General features: G+C 44.4%; 1 protein-coding gene across 1 annotated transcript in view; it reads left to right on the forward strand.

Annotated features, from left to right (window-relative positions):
- DOK2 (docking protein 2) overlaps nt 1–26,918 on the forward strand; it is a 90,657-nt gene that overhangs the window by 62,404 nt on the left and 1,335 nt on the right. Inside the window, exons 2-4 of the mRNA XM_069213994.1 lie at nt 517–801; nt 7,386–7,497; nt 17,599–17,777. Of these exons, the coding sequence (XP_069070095.1) occupies nt 517–801; nt 7,386–7,497; nt 17,599–17,777 (576 nt within the window). The remainder of the gene's footprint in view (nt 1–516; nt 802–7,385; nt 7,498–17,598; nt 17,778–26,918) is intronic.

The raw sequence follows: 26,918 nt of genomic DNA on the forward strand, positions 1-26,918 counted from the left end.
TAGTTCTCTTTCCTATACTCTGTGCCATCTAATGCTGAGAACATCCCTCAAACACATGTCCTTTCTAAGCAACGATCTCAGCTGCTTCCCCTCTACCTTGTCCCAGTCTTCTCCTGTTTCTGGGTCACAAGTGGTCCTGCGTACGTAAAGATGGTAAGGAAAGAAAGACCAATCAGAAGCAGAAAATCGCCACGGCTGATAGACATAGAAGGCATACTATCAGTATAGTGTGGGGACACTGTCCCGTATCTCACCCACCAGACGTATACGGGTATAGAATAAGGGCTTGTAATTGAGCTAAGACATACATCCTAGCTCAGGTGCTCAGCTCTTTGATTTCGTCCGAAATGAGCCGCCCCCTAAATGTTGCAGCTGAGTAATATAGGTTTGCACATGATCTCTAGTGGAGATTACCTTTTGTTTGTCTCTAGAAAGGTATCTCTATACATGCCCTCTACCACTTCTGGGAGACCTTAATGTCTCTTGTTCCAACTTGTTCTCTGCCTCTTTCCTCAGAAATGGAAGAAAGTCTGGGCCCTCCTGTATGGAAACAGTGTCTGCTCAATCGCCCGCCTGGAGCTTGTTGAGGGCACCAATCCACCTGAGAAGATGAAGAAGTCAGAGACCAAGAAGGTGATCAAGCTTAGTGACTGTGTGCGGGTGTCCGAAGCCAACTGTGAGAGCAGCCCACGGGGAACCAGCCCCTTCCTGCTGGAGACCACGGACCGCATGTACCTGATGGCTGCAGAGAGCACTGAGCAGGCTGCCTGGACTGGTCACCTGTGTGAACTGGCCTTCAAGGTGAGTGTCTGGAAATGTTTCGACTCTGATCGTAGTCAGAAGTAAAGGCATCGAAAAGAAATGTAACTAGATAAGATTGTAGTAACTGAAAGCATAATTCAAATGCATTCACTGTAATTTCACATACTTAAGGCCATCATTATGAGAAATTTATAAATCGTGATTCATGTTGAAATAGGAATTACCACTTGAATTTGAGATTACTTGTTGTGTGGGAACTCTGCACCTTTGAGCTCTCCATCCATCCATCCATCCATCCATTCATCTATCCATCATTAGTAGTCTTGATGATGTTGGTGTGATAGTGGCAGAACATTTGGTGTGAAACAGCTAGAAGATGACCTTTAATTTGCATCCGTCCAGTGGCGGCCCATCCTTTAGGGCGGAGGGGCCACGCCCCCCCACCTTTTGCCCCCCATGAAGAGTGTCTGTCAGGCTGAACAAAGGTCAGCCTGACAGACACTCTTCATGTTCAGGTCAGGCAGCCAGGAGCAGACATGCGCGATTTGCGCAGACTCCTGGCTGCCTTAGCTGAACTTTGCTGGGCTGAGGAGATCACAGCTCCTATGGGCGTGACCTCCTCAGCCCAGCAAAAGTGCCTCGAGGCCCTCCCCTGGGTGACGAGGAAAGCGTCACCAATTGACACTCTCCCTGGGCGCTTCAGTTTAAGCCCTGAAGCGCCCAGGGCGAGTGTCAATCAGTGACACTTCTCACAGAGTGGGGTGGGGTCAGCAGTCTCACTGACCCCATCCCACTCTGTGACGAGGCTGGGACTGCTGCCTTCCCTCATTGGCTGACCTAAGGTCAGCCAATGAGGGAAGGCAGCAGTCCCAACCCTCCTGGGATCTGAAGGCCGAAGGTAAGTGTGTGTGTGTATGTGTGTGATGTTCCAAATTGAATGTTTGGTGAGTCCGTCTCTCCCCTTTCCGCTCCAAAGCCACCAACCTCATCTGCGGCGTCCCCCAAGGATCCTCCCTCAGTCCCACGTTGTTCAACGTCTACATGGCCCCCCTCGCTCAACTGGCCCGCCAACACCACCTCAGCATCATCTCCTACGCCGACGATACCCAGCTCGTCCTCTCCCTGACCAAAGACCCGCTCACCGCCAAAACAAACCTCCACGAGGGACTAAAATCCATCGCCGATTGGATGAACAACAGCCGCCTGAAACTCAACTCCGACAAGACGGAAGTCCTCATCCTCGGACGCACTCCCTCGGCCTGGAACGACTCATGGTGGCCCTCCGTCCTCGGACTCCCACCCACCCCTGCCAGCCACGCAAGAAACCTCGGCTTCATCCTGGACTCCGCCCTCACCATGTCCAAACAGGTCAGCGCCGTCTCCTCCTCCTGTTTCAACACCCTTCGAATGCTCCGCAGAATCTTCAAGTGGATTCCAACAGAAACCAGAAAGACGGTGACCCAGGCCCTCGTCAGCAGCAGACTTGACTACGGCAACGCACTCTACACAGGCATACCAACCAAAGACATCAAACGCCTCCAACGTATCCAAAATGCCTCCGCCCGACTGATCCTCAACATACCTCGCCGAAGTCACATCTCCCCTCACCTAAAGGAACTCCACTGGCTCCCGGTAGACAAGAGGATAACCTTCAAACTCCTGACCCACGCTCACAAGGCACTTCACAACACCGGACCCTCCTACCTCAACACCAGACTCAACTTCTACACGCCAACACGTCAACTCCGATCCGCCAACCTCGCCCTCGCCATCGTACCCCGAATCCAGCGCAAGACATCCGGCGGCAGATCCTTCTCCTTCCTCGCCGCCAAGACCTGGAACTCTCTCCCCACATCTCTTCGCCAGACCCAGGACCTCCTCACATTCAGAAGGCTCCTCAAGACCTGGCTCTTCGACCGCTAATCCAGCAGCGCCCCCCCCCCCTCAGCGCCTCGAAACCCTGACGGGTACATAGCGCGCTTTATAAATACCATGATTGATTGATTGATTGATTGCGTGCCTGTTTGAATGGTATGAATGTTGTTAATGGATGTGCGTGCGTGCATGTGTGAAAGAATGAGTGTGTGTGATGTTTTAAAATGAATGTTTGGTGCGTGTGTGCATGTTTGAATGGTATGAGTGTTGTTAATGGATGTGCGTGTGTGCGTGTCTGTGTGTGAAAGAATGAGTGTGTCTGTGTGCGTGTGTGTGCCCCGCCCGCCCCCCTCCCTCCTAAAGCTGCCGGCCGCCACTGCATCCGTCCCACAGCTAACTAGTCTAAACTAGCTAAACTTTCTAAATAAACTAAACCGTGACAAAGAATCTAAGAAGGTGATTCCCGTGCACTCATGTCTGGAAGTTTACAGACATAAATTGGAAATAAGTGTTTTAGAACTTGTTTTTTAACGGACTTGTGCAAACCTCCCACGAAATAGGATAATCTGGTACACATTCCAAATTGGCAAAACTTCTCATTTGTATACGTTGTTCTTGACGGCTGGTTACAAAAGCACCAAAAAGGCGTTACCACCTTCAAGCTCAATTTCAGCTAGTTGCTAATCCTCAACCAGCATTTTAAGAAGTTATAAAGGAAAGAAGTAGAAGATAGTCCCAAAATATTATGTGCAAATCCCTATCAGTACCATAGGAATTCAACAAGACTGGGGAGAGGGTATTGTTTGCTAAGCGTTTGTGCAGCTGTTCGCTTGGCACAAAATGATGCAACGCATTACATCAGTTTACTTTCCATTAAAAAAGCCTGCGGCGCAGTGCGAAATTGCACAGCGTTGTACGAGCACCCATGAAACTCTTAGGCCCATATTTATACTTTTTTAGCGCCGTTTTTGCGCCACTTTTTGACGCAAAAATTGGCGCAAATGCGGTGCTAAAAAAAGTATAAATATGGGCCTTAGTAACTAAAGGCCTGTGGCAAATCCATAGTTTTACCTAAGGAAACGGTATTAGAACATGCCAAGTCAAGTTCAGCACTTAGGTCATCCGTGTCACATTCTGCCAATGTCCAGCATTATCACATTAATGCATTTCTTTGTACTGTAATAGACTTACACTTGGTTGACTTTTTGAATACATTTGTGGATGTGGTGGAGAGATATTGTGGTTTGCAAAGGATTGTTCAGTGTAACATTTGGCCACACATTTTTTAGACTCTGGTTTACTGTATTTTTAATGTTTGATACATTTTATGAATATAATTAAGCTAACAGTTGAGTAAGTTATGTGATGATTGTGTTTGTAATGTTTGAATTGAAAAACAAGAAAAGTTTTAATTGACAATATTAAATATGAATGAACTTGCATGCCAAATTATAGTGAACTATTCCTATAGTAATCTATAGAAAAACCGTCCTTCATTTACCAACTCCATACAATTTCATGGGCATGCTGTACGGCAGTGTCCCAGAACAACTGTAAGAACCTTGAAACAATGCATTATACTGTGTAAGAAGCACAAAATTATTCGTCAAATGCTCCAGTGCATTGTACCAAATCCACTTCATGAACATACAAATACTGCCCTAATGAGCTCCCAATCCACCACATTCACAGAGGAATACTACACTGTAGTGTGTCAAATCCAAGCTATTAGAATGCTGCTGTAGGAAGCTGGCTCTGTAAATACTGTATCAGAATGAGATATAGGGTGCACAGAGTCCATGGGTTCCCCAGAGGCTTAATGGAGGCTAAAGTAGATAATACTAATGCACTCTTTTGTGGTAGGGTGGTCGAGCAGTTAGGCTTATCAGTGGGTAGTGCAAAGCATTTGTTGTACACTAAATAAATGAAGCACACACTCAATGACTAACTCCAAGCCAATTGTTTTTATATAGCAAAAATATTTTTTGTTACTTTATTTCTAGAAGCACAAGATTCAGTTTGCAGGTAAGTACATTTGTAAGTATCAGACATATGTATCAACACCACTTTGTTTCAATTTGGCAGGTTAAACGGTTTTCGAGAAAATTGCAAATATCTGTTTTCAAAGTTGACACTGCAATGTTCAAACACAGTTCTAGGAGGAAGAAAAGTTAGCATAGTTTCCAGGTAAGTACAAGACGTATAATTGCAGTGTCTGGGGGTTAGGACATCCACAGGTCGGGGTTCAGGTTAACCCCAAACACCCACCACCAGCAACACACGGCTGGCGGGGTGCAGAGGTCAATGATAATGAAAGTTTTACAATGGAGTCCTACTTGCTTGCAGGTAAGTACCCGTATCTTTGGAGGGCAGACCTGGGGGGCTTAGGTGAGCACCGGGTGGGGGGGCACAGGTTGGCATCAAACACATGCCCACAGTGGTGCAGGGGCGGCTGGTTGCAGGGTGTAAACACCGCTTTGGGCTACCAATGCTTTTGTCTAGGGGGAGACCCCGGGGGTCACAAGTAGGTTGCAGACTGGGTCCAGGAGGTCTCTTTAGGAAAACCACAGGTGGGATGAGGAGGAGGGCCACCTGCTGAACGTTGCTGCACAAGAGGTCAGATTCCCCAAGGCCAATGGGCTGCAGGTGCAGGGTAATCTTTTGGCATCTGGAATATTCGTCCAGTTCTCTCTGGGTCAGGGGGTCCTCTGGATTTAGGCTGCAGGCGTCATCATGCTGGACAGGAGGAGTCAACCCAGTGTGGGCACTAGGTCAGAATCCCCTGGGGACCAGCTCTAGTCGGTTGAGCCACGTGGACACGGGCCGTGGGTGTCAGGTGCAGAGTGGGTAGGACTCGTGGATCCGGGGCAGCTCTGGAGTCCTTTGTTGGAGTTTCTTTTTGGGCAGGGCCGCTGTCCACGTGAGATCTTGGTCTTCTGGGGTGCAGGCAGTACTCTTGAGGCTTTTAAGAGGTTGCTGGTCCTGCAGGATGCATTGCCTTCTTGTAGGAGCACTTCAGAAGCTGGAGACAGGACTGTAGGGCTTGGGCCAAGTCAGTTGGTGTCTTCAGTCTTCATTGCTTCACGTCAGCTTAACAGTCCTTCTTCTTTCTTCTTGTTGTCTTCTTGAGGTCACCAGGAATCTGATAAGCTAGGTTCAGGGGAGCCCTTGAATCCGGAATTTAGCGGTTTTACAGGGGTCAGAGGGCAGTAACCAATGGCTACTGTCCCTGAGGGTGACTACACCCTTTCCGGTGTCCAGTCCCTTTGGGGAGGGGGGAAACAGACCTAACCCTATTGGTCCCTTTCCTTCAAACCAAGATGGAGGATTTTGCAAGGAGGGGGTTACTTCAGCTCTGAACACCTTAAGAGTGGTCCCAGCTGAAATGGTCATGCCTCCTTGTTTTCCCAAATTTTCCCACCGGACTTGCCTCCAAAAGTGGGGCTTTGTCCAGAGGGCGTGCATCTCCACTAGCTGGAGTGACCTGTGGCTCTGTCACAAGAGGCCTGGGCCTTTGAGGCTCACTGCCAGGTGTTACAGTTCCTGCAGGGAGAAGGTGTGAAGTACCTCCACCCAGTGCAGGCTTTGTTTCTGGCCTCAGAGAGCACAAAGGCTTTCACCCCGTGTGGTCAGAAACTCACCTGCAAGTGGTAGGCTGGAACAGACCATCAATCCTGCACTAGAAGTTTGGCTAAAATACAGGGGGCCTCTCTAAGATGCCCGCTGGGTGCATTTTTGAATATATCCAACACTGGCATCAGTGTGGGTTTATTGTGCTGAGAAGTTTGATACCAAACTTCCCAGACTTCAGTGAAGCCATTATGGAGCTGTGGAGTTCACAGTGGTAAACTCCCAGCCCATATACTCAGTATGGCCACACTGCACTTACAATGTCTAAGAATGGACTTAGACACTGTAGGGGCATACTGCTCATGCAACTATGCCCTCACCTGTGGTATAGAGCACCCTGATTTAGGGCTGTAAAGCTTGCTAGAGTGGTGACTTACCTATGCCACTGGCAGTGTGTTGTGTGCATGGCACCCTGAGGGGGATGCCATGTCGACTTTGTCTTTCTCTCCCCACCAGCACACTCAAGCTGCAATGGCAGTGTGCATGTGCTTGGCGAGGGGTCCCCCGAGGTGGGACAATACATGCTGAAGCCCTTGGGGACCTTTCCTGGTCATAGGGCCCTTGGCACCAGGGACACCATTTACAAGGGACTTAACTGTGTGCCTGGGGTATGCCAATTGTGGAAACAATGTTACAGTTTTGGGAAAGCACACTGGTGCTGGGCGTGGTTAGCAGGATCCCAGCACACTCTGAGTCAAGTCAGCATCAATATCAAGCAAAACGTGTGTGTGCATGGGGGTAACCAAGCCAAAAGAGCCACTTTCCTACAGCTGTACTACTTTGAGGCAATCCCAGAACATTATCCTAGGAATACAATGTTAGATGTTGGTAATGAGCAAGATATGTGACATATAACCGGGATAGGAAAGTACCTTATAACTACTTATACAATAAAGCTTCTTTAGGCTTGCAAGGGGGAGGGAAAGTGCTTTAGAAATACCCAAAAGAGATAATAGGACTTTGACTCTCATGAGTGGTAAGAGAGCACAGTATAAGTGCTAATGCAATACAGTAGCATTTGGAGCCACACAGGGGATTAGGAAAGCACTTTATAAACAACAATACAATACAAATGTGACGTGTGGTGTATACTCACCTTTTGCTACTTATGTGTGTAGATTGGGAAGGACCCGTCGACGAAGGATGCCCTGCAGAGGCCATCACATAAGCAGTCTGCAGCTGCCAGTGTCACTATGGAGGACAACTCGCTGTACAGCATGTCTGGGACAGGTAGGGCTGGCAATGGAGATCGGGGAGTAATGTGGAAGGGGGTGGATGGCTTAACAGAGCTTAAATGTAAAGGGTCCTTTCCCATAAAGTGAGCACCGTGAGTGCTAAGTTAAGACACATTCTCTGCCACATCTTTGGGCTTGTTGTCTCAAATAGCTGGATCAGTGCTATTTTACCTCCGAAGACAGTGGTAAATGGTTGCATGTCACAGGAAGTCTAAAGGCATGTACTCCTTTTGACTGTAAATATATCTAAAGTACACAACAGGCCATGACTCAAAACCATACTGAAAGCAACATAACTCACAGAATTAAAGCATTACATAGCATATCACAGAAAAATAGTCACAAACGTGAACAATCACAGTACAACACAACACAATTACATTGCAGTAATGCAGCACAAAAACAGCAGCACAAAACACAACCTAACACATCGCTACTACACTGTAGAGCCACTATTGAGAAACTAGTGCTTTGATAATACTCGAGTACGGCACGGAGCAGGAGTTGTTAATATGCTTCATGCTTTCTGCCTCTGCCAGAGAAGATCCAATGCTGGGAAGTATATCATAATGAATAATGCTGCGAGCACAGTAAATGATAGTTTATTATGAAAATCAGACCTTACGATTAAAACGAACAACTTAGCACTGTGCTCTTTGTAACATGAATAGTCTTTTAGGCAAAAGTTAATACTTATGACAATTATTCTCCATAAATTCACAAAAGTCTTTACGCAAGTTGCACTTCTAAATATAAAATTAGAAAAGAAGCATTGAAAACTAACTTTAAGTTTTCTCTTGTATGATGACACTGTCTGGAAAAGGCATCGTCTTTCTATATATTCCTCCCCGCATATTGGTATCTGTTATGAGGAAAGAAACGTATTGGACAAGGAGAATTCAATTGAAACTAGTTGAGCTCCGCAAGCTATCTGTTACAAGCACTGAGCTCAATACAGTGCCTTGACTTATCGTAAACAGACACACTGTGCCATTGACCTGCCATTGGTGAAGTTCATGAGTCATTTTCTACTTCACTATTTCAGATGCATGGACAGAGATGCTGCCCTATGGTTACTGGCTGTGTCATAGGCAGTGCAAACCAGGCACATGGGCTTTTCAATGCTGATTTCACTTCTCCACACATTTATAGGTTCATGTTACTATTCCTTTGTAAATATTTCTGTTGTGTATATATTTTCATGGGCACAATGATGGTGTAAAGCTCATGAGATAGGGGAGTTTTTGTAAAAAAGCATACAAGGTAAAAATTGGGAAATCTGAATCTGTGGATATCAACAATGCTAAATAATATACTTTTTTTAACTTCAGGTGGAAGATCTTGTTCCATACAAGGCACTTAAGATGTACTAAATAAACACAGAGTAATTGACGAGTTGCTTTATTGTACATATTTTAGCGCATTGTCATTCACACCCAGCCCAGCACATAAACAGTATGACTTAGCCTGATGTCAGAAGAAGAGGAGTGTTTCATTTATAAGTCTTAGACACAGTCCTTTCTTGTACAGTCTTCACATTCGTTGGCAGTGTGTGCAACATTGGGAGGTGTAATACTCAGCTGTCGCCTGCAGGAGGCTTTGGGAAACGAAGGCCCTGATTTATACTTTTTTTGCGCCATATTTGCGTCAAAATACAATTGTATTTTGTAAGTTTACGCCACTTTTGTATCAAAAAATGACGCAAATGCGGCGCAAAAAAAGTATAAATCTGAGCCGAAATGTCTTTAGATGTATCCCCCAGACACCAAACATTAATGCATGCCTTTCATAACCATTTGCTTATTCAGAACACTTGTCAGTTTGTTCTGCAAGTGAATCGTTTTGTAAATGCTGGTGTTCCTACCCTCTGTTTCTCTGCTTCATTAATTTCCTCTTTATCACTTTTTATTTATGTTTCATTTCTACTACTTCACTTTTACCCCATTCTCTATTTGCTTCTCTCTTTCCCCCTCTGTTATCTTTCTTTCCCCTGTTTCCCAATCTTGCACTTTCTTTGGCTTCCTCTTTCTGTCCTCTTTAACTGCTTGTCCGTTTTCGCTTCTTTCACTCTACAACTATTATCCTATTTCTCACTCTTTAGTTGTATCTCTATCATTGGAGCTTGCTTGCATCGCTCGTGTCTCTCTTGCTTTTCCCCTTCTGTCCTGTCTGTGCCTTTACCCTCTGAGGCACTCTCTCAGGTGCCCTTCTCTCGCACTATCCTCTCAGACTCTCCTTCTACTCAAGCTCTTTCTATACCATTATGGTCATGACCCTCTCCGGCCCATTCTTTTACATTATCATCACATTTCACTCTCTCCCTCCATCTCCTTCTTCCATCTCATTTCACTTGACCTGCTCTCGTCAGACTCTCTTCCTCCTCTCTCTCCTTCACTTTCTGCGCCCCTAATTCACAACCCATTGTCATTGTCCTTTGCCCCTCTCCTGGACACAGTTCCCTGTACTCAACCTTCCTGTGTCCCGCTCCCTCCCCCTACAGGATGCAGGGGTGTCTGTGCTGATGGGTACACTGGCCACTGTGAGCTGTTTGTCAGTGGGACGTCACGGGGCCCTGCCTCACCGCCCCGCGTTTTATAGGGAGTTGGGGACTCACACAGAGAGAACGAGGCAGCGCTGGCCCACTTTCTATCTAGAGGAGTTGTAGAGTCCGACCACATTCGTCTACATTTGACTTTAAAAAATCTCCTCTTCATCCAGCCAGCCCATATATTTCAATTCAAGGTTCCAGATGGACTAGAACTCTATCATCAGGGACTCTCTCAACTTTAAAGGGTTGAGAACTAACGAGCCCGATGGACTTAGCACTGTCTGCGCAGTGAGGACGGGGCAAATAAGACATCATTGATGTAACACCGAAGATCTATCACTACACAAATGTGGATTCTATTGGCTTTTTAATCCTTGTCTAGTTGGTATGTGCCAGTACTAAATGCGACCAACCTACAGGCAGTGCCCCACCCGCACAAGACACATGCATTCTATTTGGCATATGCCAGGCTTGTTAGTAGTTTTCAGGATGAAAGTCCAGGGGTCCTTGTCCCAGCTGTTTCCTACCTGTGCACGTTTTGCCCCCCACACATAAGTGGCATAATGCAAAATGATGGCGTCCAATCGGATAATGTGTTTCAGGCCCCTGAGACTCCCATGTGCCACAGATATTTATAGTCCTGAGGCTGAATGAGGGCCCCATGAAGAATGGGGGACCCCCTGCAGCCTCTGCGTTACACCCCTGATCAGAACAGGACATATTTGATCTTTTACGTGGATTTGCACTGAAGCTTTTCAGTATGTGGAATTTTATGTGTTCTGCCTTCCACCAATTAGGTGCAAACTGCCTATTGTCCCTAACCTTCACCATGGCGCACATATGGTGCTGTTAGGGGGCGCTGAGGGGTGCAAGAAAAGTTGCGCTCCATATAATGCAGTGCCACTTTTCTTAAATTTGGGCCATTATTTTGTAAAATAACCAACCTTGTTGAAGGCTTTCAAAACAGAGAGGAAAAGAAAGTGTATGTGTGTTTTTGTCTGTGTGCAGGTAAATATTACTGTTGAAATCCGACAGGCACCTCACCATACCCGACTGAAAGCACGAGTACCGAACATTTCAGCATAAAATACATGTATTGCGGTTAGGGGGAGTGGACCACCCCAAACATTCTCCCTGGAACTATGCCCCTGCTGTTTACCAGAATGAAATAATCTAAATTAAAACTAGAGAGGTGGCCAGAGGGGAAATGGAAAAAGGCAGTGGTCACACCCAGCCTCCTGTCCTTCCTGCCTAACACTATCACACCACAAGGTTGCTACTACCGGCCACTGGTGACTCGCAGCTCTGCTCGGGCTGCACGCCTTCCTGTACTGTGGGGCTGAGTGATCTTATCAGGATGATGAGGTAACTATCAGTGCCAGCAGAACTTTATGTCGAATTGTGGCTTCAACAGTGACCCCTACTGTCAGAGGGTAGAAGTGCTGTTGACTCAACAGTATCGTTGTGAAGGAGGAGGATGAGAGTGACAAAGACAGAGCTCGCCCATCTCTAAATAAAAAGAACTCCTATTCTTACAGAGACACCTGATGGCAATAGTTGACATTACTGTCTTTGGCTGGGAAACATGCATAGCTTTCTTACAGTGACTCCTAGTGATGAAGGCTGGAAATAAAGCTAAAGTACCACTCCTATGGGGAAGCTATAAAGTCCTGCTGTTTTAGTGACATGTACTAGCAATAGTTAGGAATGAAAATGAAGCAGCACAGCCATTGCAGAGGGTGAGTATTCGCTAATATTGCACAGCCTCGTTTTGGTCACAACTAGAATTCTACAGTATTGGATCTTTCATAGATTCACATGTTTGAATCTTCCCCATCACTGAGATAGGAGCCCCCCATAGCAGACTATGTTAAAGTTATTATGTGTATGTTAACATTGTTCTACTCTCTATGTATAGCATGGGGCTCCCAGCTCACGGCAATAATTGAAGCATGTGAATCAATGAAAATACCAGTACTGGAGAACTTCTGTTACAGGTAAATACATTTCTTCTTGCTGCTGAAGTAACATGTTTCCAGGCTAGGTGGAGTCACGTAGTTCTCTTAAAGTGACATCTGCAAGCCAAAGAAGGTAATATAGTATCTGAAGAGGGACAATGATCTATTGCTCTTACATTGACTCCTGCTGGTGTGTGCTGCTCTTGCAAATGAAGTACCAGTCCCTGGGGCTCAGAGAGTTGACTGTTCCTCTAAAGGCAACACCTAGTGGCCAGGCCTGGAAGCGCACAGATGAAGCTTAGTTTAGTAACACAGAAGCTTAGTAACATATATTTCTACTTTTTAAGTATTCTGCTACTGATAGTCCAGATCAGTGGAATAGTGCAGCAATGGAGGATCACATTATACAGCATTATATTTAAACTAATACAGATTTTTATTCAAAATGTTTCATTTTTTATTCCCAGAGTACAATTGCTTGTGTAAAATATATGTAAAGTGTTGGTTAGCCCAAAATGAATCTACACGAGTAACCAAAAACGTGATCCACTTCTATCCTGCAAATTCCAGATATATTTCAAAATTATTCTTCTGGTTTTTATTTTACATTGTGTTTGTAGCATATGGCCTGTGGAAGCAACTTTTTCTATTAACAACAGCACTGCAGGCCGCTATCGTACAATACTTATTATGTATTCTTCCCAGGAGGAGGCACTTTAAGGTTCAAAAGCATCAAACACGTGAAAGATGGAACATGCTTGAAATGCTTATAAATTGTGCCTGTCACCATTAAGATAACTCCTGCTTTAGGAACAGTGTCTGTGAAACGTGATGCTTTCATACCATTGTCAATGATGGAAACGTGAATTTGAATTACTAGTGAATCAAAACAAGTCCATGACAAAGGACGTGTCATTCTTTTCACCCTGTTTCAATTACACTTATGCTTTCTATTATTTCCTATTGTGGACATATTCTATTTTATGCTCCATCAATGGAAATGGGTAACGTGACCTGAGCAAAATTGCCATCTCTTTAAATAACAGCATATGGGAGTCATCAGCTGAAAAGTGATCACTTACATATGCAAAGTTTTAGTGCAGCATATCACTCCACACGTAGTGCTGTTTATAAATGTACTATGTTTACGGTGTAAATGTTTTCTGTTGAAATTTGAAAACGATGTTGGAGATTTGAGTTTATGTATCAAACACAGCAAATCCATATTTCTGCGTAAAGTGCTCCCGCAGCAAGATCCCATAATTTTAGCAGTCTTGTAGGCGTTTCCACATTACGAGTGACACATGCTGCCAGTTTCACATATCTAATAACATATATTAACCATTCTCAGAAGCTTTCTAAGCTATTACCTGTTTCCACATGCACAGACAAAGGCATTCCCAGTGCCCACATAGCCAATTCCATGTATTTTATAGTGGCTGATGCGTAGCCGCTTTCACAATTTTACATGTGTTGGCAGTGAAAGGAAGGCCCTGATCCATTTAACTACTAGGCCACAGCGAGGCTGTCTCCTGTGCAACTGCATGTGACTGTGTGTTGGTCTGACTGTCTGAGGTTTATCCTTTATTCTGGGGGCAATGGGGTGGCACTACCACTGGACTACTCGTGAGGAACAGCTCCATAGGCTAACTAGTCTGCCCTGACTTCTACATATAAGCTCCAGACCAGCCAGCTCTGTGTCCACCGCAAAGCTGCATGCAAGTCTCACAGTCTGCTAAAAAAATCCATCCATGAACCGTGCACACCAACCTAGTGCAGTAGATCTCAACATACACATCATCATGCTCCAGTCATCATCACTTTGTGACCTCTTCATCCCAGCACAGTGGCGACATTCTGGTCCTTCACACAAATCATGGTCCTTAAGTAGTAATAATGATAGAGCTGTATGCTTCATCTCCATTGTCCTTGTTGACAGTAACCCTAGGTGTCATCTGCTTCAGTGCAAATCCCAACAGTCTGACCCCTCCCTCACTTGGAGTACAAAATAGCCTGAATCCCTTCGGGCTGTTATTAAGAGTCATCTTATGTTTGCCATGCACAGGTCCACATGATTTGTCTCCTTCCTCCTCGACCATGGTGTTTGTCTTCCACAATCTGCTTTTACTATATACTATATTTTATGATACATTTGCGGCATTTCTATTAAAGATGCTTCCAAAAAATAAATATAATAAACCTTACTCCTTTTCAGGTGCAGGGCATAGGGTGTGTCTATGTCAAAAGTGAATATCATGGTCCCATGTGGGTGGTGGTCTGGTGAACTAGTGATAGGTCAGACTGTGGTTCTTCTCAAGCCTTGATTCAAAAAAGCATCCAGCAGCTCCACTGTGCTCAAGAGCCTACATGCCCACCTCAAAACCCACTGGCTAAATAAGGTGGCATGACTTAATTTTGGTAATTAGACTCCGTGGTCACAGATGACTTCTAGTTGCAGGACCAACTTTTGGTACTTTCCGGCTGGGAAGGGGTGGAACCAAGTTCATCTAGAACAATTCACTTGTGCTGCATGGAAGGAGGTCACAGACTGTTTTGATGTTTAATATATTGTGATCACAGAGACATTCTAGGAGACCGTTGTGGGGAACAGACAGGGTGGCGCCTCTCAGTGCAAGGAAGTCATGTTACTTGAATACAGACAGGGCAGCACCCAAGGTTGTCAACTGGCTACAGGTGTACCTGGCACCATGTATCTAGTACTGGACTTCTCTCAAATCTTTGTCAGATGCAGCAGTCCAACAGGGTTTATAGAAGTAACCCATTACTACAACTCAAAGAACACATTCATTTGTGGACTTAAAACCCAGACCTGCCACAGGGTGACCTGAGGACATGGAGCTAGTCAGTAAACCCAGGTGCATGAGCATGATTTCCTGCTACATTTGGAGCTCGCCCCTCGAGGTCGACTCCAAACACCAAGCATGTCCTCTTGTGTTATTTTTCCAAGTATCCAAAATATCTAAAAACAATGGAAGAAGGGGAGGTTCTGCTGAATGCTGAGGGACCGTGCGCCACAGGGTCTCCCTGAGCCTACATTACATCCTTTTTTTGTGTTGCAATTTATAGCTCTTCCCTGACACTTGGTGTATATGAGACCTAACCTAATACCTAGTAGTAACATATAGAAGTTAAAAGCTCCTTATGATGCACACTGAAGGCTGCAGGCACCCTGTGGTTTGTGAGAACTCCAGTCTTATCATCTAGACATTAACCTTTGTGGACCTTTATTCTCGTAATGCAGCATCACTCTGCATTGTGCCTCAGTCCAAATATGGCAGTAGTAATGATGGAGTGAAAAAATTGAGCACCAAGACAAACATGTCAGGAAATTAACAGGAGGTGTGCCATTGTTACTGCACAACTCCTGTGAATTTACAGAGAAAGCTATTGCTCTTCTAGCAGCCTTTTGCTATAAGGTAGTTTTGAAGGAGTACAAACAAACTATGTTTAACATCAGTCCTCAAGACAGTAGCGAATCTTCAACACATGCCAGAAAGTGTTGACTGGTGCTGCTTATATTAGACTGGTTGTCTCTGGCATATTTTATGCTTGGTGTTGGTTCCATAGTTCTTAATAATTGAATATTCCCTCTTAATTACTTAGGTCCAAATTTCTCAATCATGCCCCACCACACCCTGCAACCCACAGCTGGAGTTTCTGTCTCCTAATCTTTCCTTCCCATATCTAATATCCCAGGGCTTCTTTCAGAGGTAGGTGGTAGTGTGTCGAGGGCTAAAAAGTGCCACATCAGTCCACCTTTTAGTTCCCACCTTATTTACATCTGTGGAAAAGTATGTCTTTCTGATATCAGAGCCTCAGCCTGGTCACCTTTGTAAATATCTTACCCGGGGGCCCGCGGCCACAGAACCATTGATCCCAAGGTATTAGAAGACTGCCCAACATGTTTTTTCCTGCCTGGGTCAGCCATGCACATCATCATAGTCCTGGGCATTTAATTATATTTTTTACAACAAAAGCAACCTTCAATCTGCTCTGCTTTGGCATTGTGGGTCAGCCGGCATTGAGCAATGATGCAGAAGTGCTCCTTCCATGTTGGCAGTAGAATGTCCGGTGAAACATCTCTACCCGTAGAGGAGAGAACAGAGAACTGCAATATACTGGATGGTTCACCACAGGGTTGGCAGACTCGGTGCCTCCATTGCCTCAGCACCATGTGACCATGGCGGTCCACCTTACAAGCCTCACTGAGGGCATGATCTCCTAAATACTCTCCCCTGAACATGTGTTCCAACATCTTTCAGTCCCCTCAATGTGAATAGTTCCCCACTTTCCTAATCCTCCCCAATATGTATGGCATTTCAGGCTCCAGTTCTGCCCCTTCCATCTATGCTGTCTTGATCTCACAATCCTGTCTCCTTAATGGAAATGGCCTGAGCCTGACCTCTTTGTCTCAGTGCCCTAAATTTGCCCCTAAGTGTATTTAATCTCTATCTGTTAACTCTGCATTTCCGTACTGAGTCTGCTCCTTTTATTGTTAGTGTCTTAGGCCCTGATTTATACTTTTTGGGACAAAACTGCACTAATGCAGTTTTGCACCAAAATGTTTAGCACCGGCTTGCACCATTTCTATGCACCAGCCAGGCACCATATTTATGGAATAGTGCAAGCCGGTGCAAAGGGTAGGCTATTGTAAAAAAAAAATGACGTTAGTCGGGTGGGGCTGGCGGTATGGAAGAAGGGAGTTTTGCACCAAAAAATGATGTCAGGCAGGTTAGAGTAAAAAAATAATGACTCTAACCTGCCTAGAGCCATTTTCTGACGCAAAACCATCCATACCAAATGACTCCTGTCAATATATATACATATATATATATGTCTGAAAAGACAGGAGTAATACCCACCACCTCAATGGCCAGCACAGGGGACCAGGATCCCCTGGGCATGGCCATTGCACCCAGTGCCATGTAGGGGGGGGGGGCATTTCAGGGCCCCCTATGGCACTTAAAAAAAACCAAAACACTTACCTGTACTTCCCTGGGATGGGTCCCCATCCTCCGCTGTCCCTCAGGTGTGGGTGGGGGTGTCCCTGGGGCCAGGGGAGGGCACCTGTGGGCTTATTCCATGGTGTTCCACCATGGGAATAGACCCACAGGTCCCCTAACGCCTGCCCTGACCCAGGCGTTAAAAAATGGGGCAAAGCAAGCTTTGCACCATTTTTTGACCCCTCCTCCCTCCTGTGCACCATTTTGCATGGGAGTATAAATATGGCGTTAAGGCCATAGAGTCATTTTTTGCACGGGAACGCCTACCTTGCATCTCATTAAGGCAAGGTAGGTTTCCACATCCAAAAAATGACTTTAACTCCATAAATTTGGCGCTAGACGCGTCTAGTGCCAAAGTATAAATATGGAGTTAGTTTTGCACTGAATTAGAGTAAAAAACAAAATGACGCTTATTCGGTGCAAACAAAGTATAAATATGCCCCTTAGTATCTGATCCTGCCTCACCATGCCTTGTGCCTTTGTTCTACTAATGTGATTCCCAATCAGTCACATACTCGTTACTAACTGGAAGATCCTGGTGATAGTCTGGTCATTTTATTTTTCAGGCGACCTGAAAAAGTTTGAGGTGACTGTAAGGAGTACAGAGGCCTCCGATAGGTGCCACCTTAGGGGTGTCTACACGCTAAAGGCACAGAAGGACGCCTTGGACTTGTGCCACCGGGAGACGGGCAAAACTCTCTACAGCTGGCCCTACAAGTTTCTACGGAGGTTCGGCCGTGACAAGGTAATGAACCCCAGTGTCTGTATGTGTGTTGCTTCCTTTGTTTCACTAACAACAAAAATGGCTGCCCTACAACCACCTGGGACAGTGAATCTATTCAAACTACTGGGGTTCCTTGCAGCATGCATTTGAGTATGCAGTGTATTGACGTGGTAATTAATGGCCAACACAACAAAAAACAATACCTCCTAGTCTCTATATGTAGCTATCGAGCATACAAATAATCTACACAATTAGATCCAACATTGCTGTATTTAATACCTTTAATTGGTGTTATAGAAAAGACAAAAGTGCCTAGTGCTCAAGTGCGTAAACTGGGCAAATGAAAATAAAAGGGAAAAAAGTGTTTATCTACAGATCATGACATTAGACCGCTTGCAAACGCAAAAAATATTGCTACGGGGTCAATCCATTGTATCTAAGAAGTATATAACAGTGAGTTACCAATTAGAAACCATATAGGCTCCTATGTAAGCTGTGCGTAGCAATGAGATATCGAATTAATAGTTCTAACTGTCAAGTACTATGACGGTGGTTCAGATCGAAATGGTTTAATGGGATATCACCCGGGTGAAATTATAGCGAAGCAGAAATTCAAACATTTTGCATTTGGGATAGTAGTATTAGGGGAACTGTGTTGCTGAATTTAGTTAATTCCAATTCACAGAGGGGAAATCTGGTCTCTAGCTTCTAAAGGAATGTGAACAAAATAGAAAATGTTTTGAGATTATTTAGATAACCCAATAAGTGTCATGTAGGTGCACGTCTAAATTTTATGGAATAAAAAATTACAATGAAGACGGAAATCCAAATTTCCTGCTGAGTTATAATGTGCTCATTTTTACTGTGACCCTTTTCAAAACACAGTGAGTAATTTTATAATTTTTCAGGCATAATGTTCTTAGGGGCAGATTTACAAGAAGGTGGAACATCGGCCCAGATGCGCCACTTTTCTTGCGGCCCCCCTACCGCCAACTAATGACACCATGGTTGTGCCGTGTTTATAATACAGCGCACCAAGGCGGTCGTTAACACAATAGCATCAACATTTTTTACGCTATTGTGGCGCTTTGCTGCACTAGTGTGAAAAATGTTGACGCTAGTGCAGCAAAACACAGGGAGCCCATAGGTTACTATGGATGTGTCATTTTAACGCCTGGCTGGGGAAGGTGTTAAAAATGATTGAAAAAATGATGCAGTGAAATCTAGTAAATTTCACTGCACCATTTGTTCGGGCCTCCTTGCATGGTAACTCCCCCTTGCATACATTATGCCTGGCGCAGGCATAATATGGCGCAAGAGTTTACAAAGTGGCGCAATGCATGCATTGCAAACTTTGTAAATGTAACGCAGGAAAGGCCTCAGCTCCACATTAGGGTAAAAAAAATGACGCTAATGTGGCGCAAAGAGGCACAAGGGGCTTGTAAATATGCCCCATAGTCTTCACTTTTTGTCATTAATTTTCAACTATACTATTTTATCAAGACAGTTCATTTGAAACTTTGTGAGCAAGTTTTGAGTATTTCACAACTGTTCTACTTGCTGTGAACCAAGCATGAATAAATCAATTATAGAAAAAATCCTCTCCCTGTCCAAACTTTGTGAAATTTGAATTTCGGCGTTTATTGTAAGTAACTTGTATTTCACAAAACTGCACATACACTTGCTTGAAACTTGTTGACCTATCTAAATAATCTCAATATATGTTTGATTTTTAACAAATTAGTTCAGAAGATAGGGACCACCCCTGATCATTAGATGGTGAGCAAAAACCGGGGTTGGAGCCACCTATCCCTGCACCTGGAAAGTGTGACTCCCGCTCCACACCTGAACCATGTTTTTGTGTCCATTGCTGGTTGCTTCTTTGGCCAAAGGCATGTGCACTTGTTGCATCCTACCGAACTCTGGTGACAAGATGTGTCATCCGCCTCGCTCTAAAACAGGCCACTGCCACTACTGATGTCATCCTCACTGCCCACTCCTGCTGCTTTGCCTGCCTTGCCAACTCGTCAGCTGTGTATGCCCACTCGCTGTCTTCTGTAAAGTGGTTTCCCCTGCTTTATTCTGGTGCTGCGCCCTAAAAGCATTGCTGCTCGCCAGCTGTGTGGGCATCCCCACCCTGCTGACTGGTGAATAGTGTGCTCCCACACTCCTGACATGCTGCCTTTTGCGGGTATTGTGAGGGATCTGTTTGTCTCCCTGGCAGCGTATAGCCTTACTCCCTGTATTCCTCTCAATCCCTGCCTGAAATAGGAGTGCAGTGCTCCCTCCCCTCCACAACTTGTGTGTGGCAGACCTGCTGACTGTAGTGACTGTCCTTTGCCCTGACAACCTATTGCACATCAATCCTGATTTGCCTGCCCAATTCCACACTATTGTCAGCCTTCTGCCCTCCATTCCCATTTAGTCAAGCCATTTTTCAACCGCTGCCTGCTGCAGACTAACTCAATATAATGGCTGCCATTTGACATATTGTCTAAACCCAGAAAAGCTAATTGATGCCCAGATCTGACAGGGATGCCATACAGCAAAACTTAACTGGATGATACTATGAAAACCAAGGATAACACTGCAAATCATGCTCACTCTACGACACTCACATGGACCATTGGAATAGTGCACATCACATATTTAGGCTTCCTTCGCAAGGGTCTCCTTCGAGGCAGAATCTGTAAAATCATCAAGTGGGATCTTCTTTCACTCAGTCAAAAGATAAAAAAACATTGCTTATGGAAGGTTTCGTGGTTGTGCTCTCCCTCACTGTACCTACCATCTGAAAGGTAAAATCTGCTCCGCATGCAGAAAACTCAGTTTGAAAACGTACGTCACTTTGCATCAGCGCACCACAACAAGAGCCAGTATTGTAACCTATCAAACCAAAAGGGAGTAAATTCCATCCAGGGTGAAGACACTGCAATGGATCTCGATGGGCTATAGGCGGTATGCATGCCACACTTTATTGTAATAATGGACATCAGCAATGAAATGCAGATATGGATTTATCACCAGAAATGCAGATTTGGATGTATCACCAGAAATGCAAAGTTATCAGCCATAGTCAACTGATTACCACTTTGACTGATACCAGTGCCTCAGTAAGCGCAGTGCCATTGAAAACAATAAACTCACCACCCAACTGTTGCCAATTTAAACCACGAGATAACCCTTTGACAGCATCTTTCCTCTTCCCGTCATAGGCACATTTATCATACGCAGCACATATGAGCATGAAGAGTAGCACAAAATGAAGACAAGGTTCTTAATTTACCAAGATAAATTGTGATACACTCTTGAGCTGTCAGGCTGCCAAAGCTCTCCATCTCAATACATTTACTTTCGGAATTCACTTAAGTGAGCTTGAAGGCATGCTGAATTGCTTCGAGGACACATTTTAAGGCATTGGTTGTCAAAAAGATAAGAGCATCAAGCTACATATTGATGACTCTGTTATACCTGTCGAGTTGTGATACAAGCTGAATACCATTACACCTGTGCTGCGAGGCTGTCACCACGGAGAATGTTGAAGCCATCAGGCTCATCAATAGTCATTGCCCAAACACCTAAGCAGCCCACTTAGAGAAGTATCATCCTGGACCTGCACACGTTTAAAACGTAATCAAAAGAGAATGGCAGAGCAGGGAAAAAGTTGGACTTCAGAGGGGTTACGTTTACTATTCCCACTTCAGTCTGTGAAAAAGTAGGGCAAGCGATAGATGTTAAAGGAATTACATTTACTATTTCCACTGCTGTCTGTGAAACAGTAGGGAAAGCATTATATGTTGGAGGGGTTAAACTTACTATTCCCAGTCCAGTCTGCTTTACAGTAGGGAAAGCTTTGGGATCTGGAGGTGTAAAATTTACTATTCCAACTCCAATATGTACAACAGTAGGGAAAGCGCTGGAGTTCAGAGCGGTTAAATTTACTATTCCCACTCAAGTCTATGCAACAGTAGGGAAACTGTTGGACATCGAAGGGGTTAAAGTTACTATTCCCAATCAAGTCTACGCAACACTAAGGAAATCATTGGACTTCGGAGGGGGCACATTTCCTAATCCCATTGCAGTTTGTGCAACAGTAGGGAGTGTTGGACTCCACAGGGGTAATATTAACTATTCCCACTCCAGTCTGTGCAGCAGAAGGGAAAGTACTTTACTTCAAACTTATCACCCTATAGGTTCATTATATCCTATGGAACTCGTAATACGGCTGGTGGTATATCCGTCACTTTACCGTCACTTTTGGGACGGATTAACACTCCTCCAAAGTTAGAATAACCCCCTATATTTCAACTTTTTCTTTATTCACCCATGAAAAGTGAGATATCATCCTATGCGAAGGGCTACACACTCCAGTACCCGTGTTACTTGATGCAACAGGACAACCTTCAACAGAGAATTGATATCACTGTGTCTACTGTGAACAAATCATCATTTGAGCCACAGGTAGAACCATGTTGTTTAAAACTTGGCTGCAACAGGTTTCTTGCCAGGTGCCATTTCATATCCTATGTTCTTAATTTCTTAATTCTTCTCAAACTTATGACTGAGTAGGAGCATGTCTCCAAAGGGGTCATTATGGCCCAATCTGAAGTGGGGAACACCTAATATGTCTGACATTATTTGTCTAGTGGTTTTGGTCATTATGAGATCACCATGTCAAAATGTAGAAGGCGTGTTTACTTCACTGCAGAACCATGCCTGAATTGTGGTCACTGTGTGCATTTCCGTTTGCTGCATGGGCCGAGGGCAGATTAACTTCATGCACTATACTGAACCTCCTCCAATGGTAAATTGATTCTTGCTAAAAAAAAATCTTATGTAAACATACCTCATGTGGATCTCACGGGGAATTGAGAAAGAAAACTTAAATATGTGTTATCAGTTGTCATACATTTTGTCAGCAGATAGGAAGTCTTTAGTCCAACCACATGGTGTAGAGTACAATTTAAGGCACTTAGGGCTTGATTTATTAAATGTCAGCACCGCCTTAGTGTGATTTTGTTATACAAAAGCTGTGCAAACTTACAAAATATGATTATATTTTGTAAGTTTGTGCCACCTTTGCATCACAAAATGATGTTAAGGCGGCGCTAACTTTTCATCATTCAGGCCCTTTGTATCCTACATCGGTCAAAGTACAGAGTAGGTCCTGTCCTCTGCCAACATCTGATGACTCCCTATAGAGCAAGTAAGACCTGAGATCCAACAACCAGAAGCTGTTGGTTGTTCCCAGGATCCAAAGAACAAGAAGCGGGGGAAAGTCCGCCACATACTTGACACCTAACCTTTAGAATTTGTTGCCTAGAAGTCTGCGAGGGGAAAAAAACCTGTTGAATTTCAGAAACAAATTGAAGACCATCTTTTTTCCTGAATTTTCTGGTTAGTCGCTTCGCTCTGCCTTGTCGGATAGCACTGGGAAACCCAAAGTTTGGGTAGCCATGTGCTTTACAAATGGTCTGGAATCTGGTGGACTCTATACATGACGAGATGTCAAAAACAGTCATCAGCCCAGGAGCAAAAGATAAGAGTAGACACTCCAATGAACGGCGCATCCTGTTGCAGTTACTTACGCTTGCTACATGAAGTGATAATTAGGAAACAGGCCTTTGAATGTGGAGGTCATCAATCAAGCGCGCCCTCTTGTGGCCATTGATAAATAGTCCATGGAACTGTAATACATATTCTGTAGTAGAGCAGCACTTAAAAGCAACATTACAGAAACTGCGAAGAAATAGGCAACTTTCACTCTTGTTCCAAAGTGTTGCTAGGGAGATAAAGTAGTGAAATCCCTTTAGGAGAATAAATTAGAGCATGGTTTTCAGAATTTTAAATAGGATCAATTAGCCTTGATCACTTTTTTAATTGTAAAAACATTATGAATGATAAAGAGTTGCTACGGGACAGTGACCTTTAATGCTCCCCCTAGGGGCACCGTGGAAACCAAATGACTCCAGTGCACTGAAAGTTTGCACAGGCTCACTATAAATTCTTACAACTCATGTAATATACATTTGTACGTGTATTTTCTATTTACAGGGGCCCTTTGCCAATAGATGAGCGTTTATCTTTTTATCACATAAACATAATATTTTATATTTTAATGCATAAACTGTGTTTAACCTCAGCTGAAAAACAGATGGTGGGGCTGTAAGGTCTAGTCTTGTAAAATAGCTGTGGAGTGCAGACCCCCTCAGATAGTCTAGAAATAGCTAAGAGAGGGAACGATGGTGGTGTCACCCGTGTACCATGTTTCATCCACCCCAAGTCAGAGGCTGAAAATAACACTTTGTGTTATCATATTTTATATTATTAGATTGAATGCAGCTATTCATACGTGCTTGACAACTTTGGTTGCCCAAAAAGAGCTAGGATTTTTCAGGTTTCAGAAGAATTGATTAGAATAATAATGATCGCATTAGAAATTAGACATTGCAAACTTTTGCTTGCTCCGCTTTTCAAACTAGGCAGTTATCGACGAAAAAAATGGCCATGTTAAAAAAGATGTCACAATAACGTTGGAAAGTCAACAATTCATTTTCACTAATCTTTTACACTAAGACCCATATTTATACTTTTTTAGCGCCGCATTTGCGTCATTTTTTGACGCAGAAACGGCGCAAACTTGCAAAATACAATTGTGTTTTGTATGTTTGCGCCGATTTTGCATAAAAAAACGACGCAACTGCGGCGCAAAAAAAGTATAAATATGGGCCCAAATGTATCTACAAAGCTGCAATGCAGTGGGTCTCCAGCATCCTCTTCAGCGCCTTATCTGTACACTGCACAGCCCCCTGCCAGCCTCCACTCTGCTGGGCATTGTTAAGATTACCATGAGCTTTATTATTGGTAGTGCCTACTTATGCTGGTCGGTACACAGTCCAATACAGCACTAATGTGTGGCGCTCCTATGACATGCCTCGTAGACAAGAGCACCCTTTAGTCCATTTTTTATAAATCCGTTTATTTGCATTTATAACAAACAATACACATAACCAACCACGTGAGTGCATGTAACAAGGCAGCAAGTATTTAAAAATATGAGTTCAATGACCAAGAAGGATAGGAAGGTGAACTGGGGCCTATTAAGAGTGGCTGTTCAGTCAGTATCACTCATAGCTGTAAGCCTTGAAAACCAGATTTTATGGTTCTCAGCAGCACATTGTCTCCATTTATAGATTTCCTTTTCTGCTGCTGAGCAGTAGTCATTTCATGTGTCCAGACTTGAAGGGCGAGGAGCCCTCCTTTGCCAAGGACGAGCTATGTCTCCTTTAGCTATCAGGAATCCCCCGCTGCTGAGGTTCTCTGACCCCTAGAGTTCGACTATCCCACCTATTCCTCAGGAGGGCCACATCTGGGGCAAATTTAGTGGGAGCACCTAGAACTAATGCTAGCAATTTTTATACTTGGTGCCAATAGGTTACCATCTCCGTACACACCCAGTCCATATCATAGATACTTCCTCTTGGTATACCTCATTTCGTGTAGGTAGGATGGGGTGTCCTTCCCATCTGCCAGAGCCTCTGAGGCCTATAATATACCCCGTGCAAGTGGTGAAACTGTACAAGTCACAAATTGGAAGAGATAGCCAAAACCCGAGCTGCCATTTTGTGCTCCCTCGTCATTATCTTCCAATTCCCCAACATCGCCCTCCCCGACAGTACTGACCTTCCCTCGAGGGTCAGGGTATTAAGCAGCAGGGATCTCCTAGATATTATAATCCCTTGCGGCCCAGTGATTACAATGCCAGTTTTATCAGATATGCCTCCCTGGACAGTAAGTTAAGTATCATGATAACTCTCTGTTGGGGTGCAAATAAAAGTTTCAACACCGAGTTGGTTCAGAGAAAACAGAATCTGTGGATGAGATGATCCTTTATGTTGGATCAACAAAAATCAAAAACATATTGCAAATGATAATGCGCTTATAGAACCTTGGGTGGGCCCTCTAATATGATATCAGTCTGCAGCACTGTTTATTTGTGATTCTGTCTGTAACTGTCTGGTATTCGGGGAACTGAATGCTTGGGTGTCTGTGTGAGTGTACAGTCTGATTCAGAGCACTCCCGGTAATCCCAGTGTGAATGGACAGAATTTACTGGCCCCATCAGGATTATAAATTCCCAGCTTTGATATGAAGCCTGCAGCTACTGAGATCAGCCAGATCTCCGGGGAAAACACTCGGGAATCTGTGGGAAACACTGTTTCCTGCATGTTATTGTCCAAAAACATGCAATGGGGAGTATTTCCCTCCCCGGTAATTGCCGGTGCCCCTGGTGTTGGTTATTCTGGTGGGGATAAGAAGCATACCAGCCACAGTCTGCATGATTTGTAATGCTGCCGTTTGTTTTTAGGTGTTTGGTGTGTTTGTGATCATGCCTTTGTGTGTAGGTCAGGGTGTGTATGGGTCAATTAAAGCTGTAGATCTGTTGTCAGCCTTGGAATTTGTCTCTAGGGTGGTTGCCTTTTCCCCTGAAGTGCTTTCTGCCTTGCTGCCGGGAGCCGCTTCTAGCAGAAAATAAAAGCAAAGGCAGTGCCACAATGCCTAGGTGGCATTTTGGCAGTTCCTACGTTTTTCTGAACACAGACCTCCAGAGCAGGAATCTTTTTTTGACAGGAAAATCAAAACTAATGGTCAAGGATGTGGTGGGGGATAGATGTAGAATTTTCTTTCTGGGACCAACTTGGTTGAGTTAGTAGTCCCAGAGAAGAAAGGCACAATCTGGAAATGACTTCACATCCACAAAACATTTTCTCGACAGTGGAGCGAGCAAAAGCTTCACTCAAGGAAAACCACATTCTGATCCCTAATGGGGGCGGGTAACTGAGAGGTGGGTGGCGAGGACTTTCTTTATCTCAAAATGAGGCCCTCTGTGTTGTTTTGTCTGCATGGATCTGTATATAAATGTGAGTTTGTGTTTAAGTACATGATATGTGTATTGTGTTAATATTTGCCTCCTTGTGTCAATAATATTTGTGGCAGTGCTGGCCTGGGTGTAGTTTGCATGAGGAGATGTGTGTGCACATGGCCTTGTGCATGTGGGTCTGTGTGGGGAAATGTCTTCACACTATTGGCTCGATGTATCTGTTGACCTACTTACAAAACCTGCTGCTATGCACCAAGCTGAATTTGTTCCCTCTTCCCTCC

This window comes from Pleurodeles waltl, chromosome 11 (assembly GCF_031143425.1).
Source record: "Pleurodeles waltl isolate 20211129_DDA chromosome 11, aPleWal1.hap1.20221129, whole genome shotgun sequence".
NCBI lineage: Eukaryota > Metazoa > Chordata > Amphibia > Caudata > Salamandridae > Pleurodeles > Pleurodeles waltl.